Genomic DNA, 3,183 nt, shown 5'->3' with positions numbered 1-3,183 from the left:
TCCGGAGCCCTTAGAGTCGCTAAGTGACAATGACAAGGGGGTGGTCTTCTTCACAGATGTGTTTAAGCATGGCCTTCGGCTGCCGTTAAAGCATTCGGTGCAGAAGATCCTGGCGGCGATCGGTTATGCGCCAGGGCAGTATAACCCAAATTTTTGGATTACGCTGCTCGGGACGATCACGGCGTTCAGCTTGGCCGGTGAGGGGGAGCCAAGCTACGAACAGTTCGCCCAGCTGTACAGTGTGACGAGGGCGAAGAGTGCCGATCATGGAGGGTGGGTTCAGTCCAACTGTCTCTCGGCAGGGCAGCGTGGGCACTTTGTGGTGGGGGTGCCGAGCTCTCAAAAGACGTGGCGCAAGCGTCGAGTGATTGTCTCCGGTGATTGGGAATCGGCACCCGGAGTTATCGTTGAGAGGAGGATTCCTACGTCCTTCCAGACAGTCGGTAGGGTAGAACCTGCCGTTCGGCAGGGTTAATAGTGTTGTTTTTTTTTTTTTTTTTTTTTTTTTTTTTTTTTTTTTGGGTACTGATCGTTGGTATTTTGGTTTCAGTGTCCTTGAAACGGCCGGCCGCACCGATCAGAGAGATTGAAGCAATCGAGAGGGTGAGAGCGAAGATTGCCGAAGAAGATCGGTTTTGTAAGGAGCTGCTCTACTTCCGGAATCTGTTCAAGGCAGGCCTGATCGGTAGGGCCGAACACGATCGGAGGGTGAAGGAGGAAGAGGAAGAAGAAAAAAGGCAAAGTAAGAGATGCCGTTCGGCAGGGTCGGTGTTTTGTTTCTATGCTGCCGTTTCCTTTTTGACATCGTGCTTTTCCTGTTTTGCAGTGGCAGGAGGGAGGCCTATGAGCGAGGCGACGAGGAGGCGTCTGGAGGGGCAAGGGGCGCCAAAGACGAAGAAGGTTCAGTCCCCCGGGCCGAAGAAGAGAAAGACGGCAGGGCCAGCGGGAGGGACGTCGGCTGATGAGCAGACGGTGGCTGACCGCCGGAGGGAGAAGAGGGCGGCGGAGGCAGAGGTCGTCCGGGAGGCTCACCTCCAAATGACGGGCAAACGGCAGATCGAGGGTCCCATCGATGTGACGCCGTTGCCGAAACGGCCAAGGGGCCCGAACGAGGGGACATCGGTGTTGATCCCTGATGATGAGGTGGAGGGAGAGGAGGGACCGGTTAACATCGCGTGTCCTCGGAAGGCTGTGCCGTTCATCAACTGTATGATTGACGGTGCTCAGATGGAGCTGGCTGAGCTGGAGCAACTGTCAACGAAGACGTTGCGTGAACAAACCGGTCGGGCCTTCCGTCTCCAAGCAGCGGTAAGTGTAGGATTTGTAGCTTAAGGATACTTTGATTCGGCATGTATGAATGTGTCCGTTGGTGTGGCAGGCTAATATGGACATGTGGCTCTGCGCGAAGCGAGCTGTGAATGCTGCCGAACGGTACCAAAAGAGATTTGAAGAGGGCCGTTCGAAGATCGCTGATGCCGGAAAGATGCTGCAGGAGGCGGACCAGCGTGCCGAGGAGAATGCGGCGAAAATTGCTGAGCTGGCGTCGAAGCTGGCGGCGGCCGAGCTGGACGTGATGGCTGCCCATGAGGCGAAGGCAGCGGTAGAGGTGGCGATGGATGCGGCCGAGCGGTCGCATGCCAGGGAGCTAGTAGAGGAGAAGGCGAAGGCCGTTGCGGACTACCGATCGTCGGAGGAGTTTACACGTTTGGTGGATAGAGAGGTCATGGAGCAATGTGACGACTTTCTCTATCGAGTCAAACGGTATAATGCTGACAAGAAGCTGAACCTGAACTTCCTCCGGGATCCACCACCGCTGCCGGAAGGGGTGACCGAAGAGATGGTGGAGGCCTACAAGGGCGAGGATGCCGAGGCCGAGGAAACCGACGACACCGATTCAAGCAGTGGGGAGGAAGGTCATCCCGGGCCGAGGGCTGCCGTTACGTCTACTGCCGAGCCGTCGACTGATCCTGTGCCTGCGTCAGCTGATGTCGATGTTGTAGCGACCGAAGCCGATCCACCCACCTCGTAGACTTTTGTTTTTAACATTTTTGAGCGTGCCGAACGGCGTATTGTAAAGACAGATGGCCCTTCTGTGGCCCCTTATTTATCAATGTTCAGTTTGTTTCGGGTTAATGTGCCATGTCCCTTAATTCTGTATGTGCGCATGTCGTATGTAGAGTATGTTTGACATAATATTGCTGAATGGTAGTGCCGTATGTATAGAATAGGGAGTTCCAAATTAAACCGATTACAAAAGTTGATGACCGAAGGGGCGTTCACTTGTAGTAATATTTGAGATGTTCTATATTCCAAGGGTGGCCGAGGGTTTGACCATCGGTACCACGCAAACGGTAAGTGCCTGGGCGGCAGATGGTGACAACTTCGTAAGGACCTTCCCAAGATGGACCAAGGGTGCCGTCGTTGGAGTCCTTGGTGGCGAGGGAGATTTTGCGTAGTACCCAGTCCCCTACTTTAAACGATCGGCGTCTGACGCGCGAGTCGTAGTAGCGGGAAGTCCGTTGTTTGTAGGCTGCATTCCGAAGCTGAGCCTGGGAACGGTGTTCCTCAATGAGGTCCAGGTTGAGAGTGAGCTGGGCTTCGTTTTGCTCTGGCTCGTAAGATGCCGTTCGGCACGATGGTGCGTTGATCTCGACTGGAACAACGGCTTCGGAACCGAAGGCAAGGGAAAATGGCGTCTCGCCAGTCGACCGTCGATAGGAGGTATTAATGGCCCATAGCGCTTCCGGAAGGAGATCGGGCCAAGCTCCTTTAGCTGTCCCAAGCTTTTTCTTCAGCGTCTTCTTGATGATCTTGTTGATTGCTTCGACTTGGCCGTTCGACTGCGGATGTGCTGGGGAGGCGAAGAACAGGTTGATGCCAAATCGGTGGCATAGGTGCCGGAACTGAGAGGAGTCGAATTGTTTTCCGTTGTCGGTGATTATTGCGTTCGGGAGGTGATCGGTTCATAATTGTATATCATTTTGTACCATTCTAGCTTATGATTTGGTTATGTTTTTGAGTTAAACTTGTGCTTTTAATCCTTTTTGTGTTTATCTTTCAGTTCATTGAGCTTTAGGTAATAATGAGGGCTTTGGATAGTAAATGATGCAATCCATGCATGTTAGGGCCTAATTTGGATGAATGGATGAAGAGCTTAAAGACAAACTCAATTTTGGCTACAGT

The 3,183-nt window shown here is 53.1% G+C and overlaps 1 protein-coding gene across 1 annotated transcript; it reads left to right on the top strand.

Moving 5' to 3' along the window:
- The first annotated feature begins 796 nt into the window (after window positions 1-796).
- LOC148293369 (uncharacterized) lies at window positions 797-2,937 on the top strand. Its single transcript, XM_088255908.1, has 2 exons — window positions 797-1,308; window positions 1,379-2,937. The coding sequence occupies exons 1-2, from the start codon at window positions 844-846 to the stop codon at window positions 2,027-2,029; spliced, it is 1,116 nt and encodes a 371-aa protein (XP_088112034.1). The 5' UTR covers window positions 797-843; the 3' UTR covers window positions 2,030-2,937.
- Window positions 2,938-3,183: the final 246 nt, after the last annotated feature.

This window comes from Prunus avium, chromosome 7 (assembly GCF_965620075.1).
Source record: "Prunus avium chromosome 7, drPruAviu1.hap1.1, whole genome shotgun sequence".
Classification (NCBI taxonomy): domain Eukaryota; kingdom Viridiplantae; phylum Streptophyta; class Magnoliopsida; order Rosales; family Rosaceae; genus Prunus; species Prunus avium.
This window is presented reverse-complemented; position numbering and strand designations above follow the sequence as displayed.

What these genes read in the sequence shown, in the direction of transcription:
- LOC148293369 (XM_088255908.1), top strand. Translation starts at nt 844, where the DNA reads ATGAGCGAGGCGACGAGGAGGCGTCTGGAGGGGCAAGGGGCGCCAAAG. An exon ending in CCTTCCGTCTCCAAGCAGCG is followed by an intron (nt 1,309 to 1,378) that starts GTAAGTGTAGGA and finishes TTGGTGTGGCAG; the next exon opens with GCTAATATGGACATGTGGCT.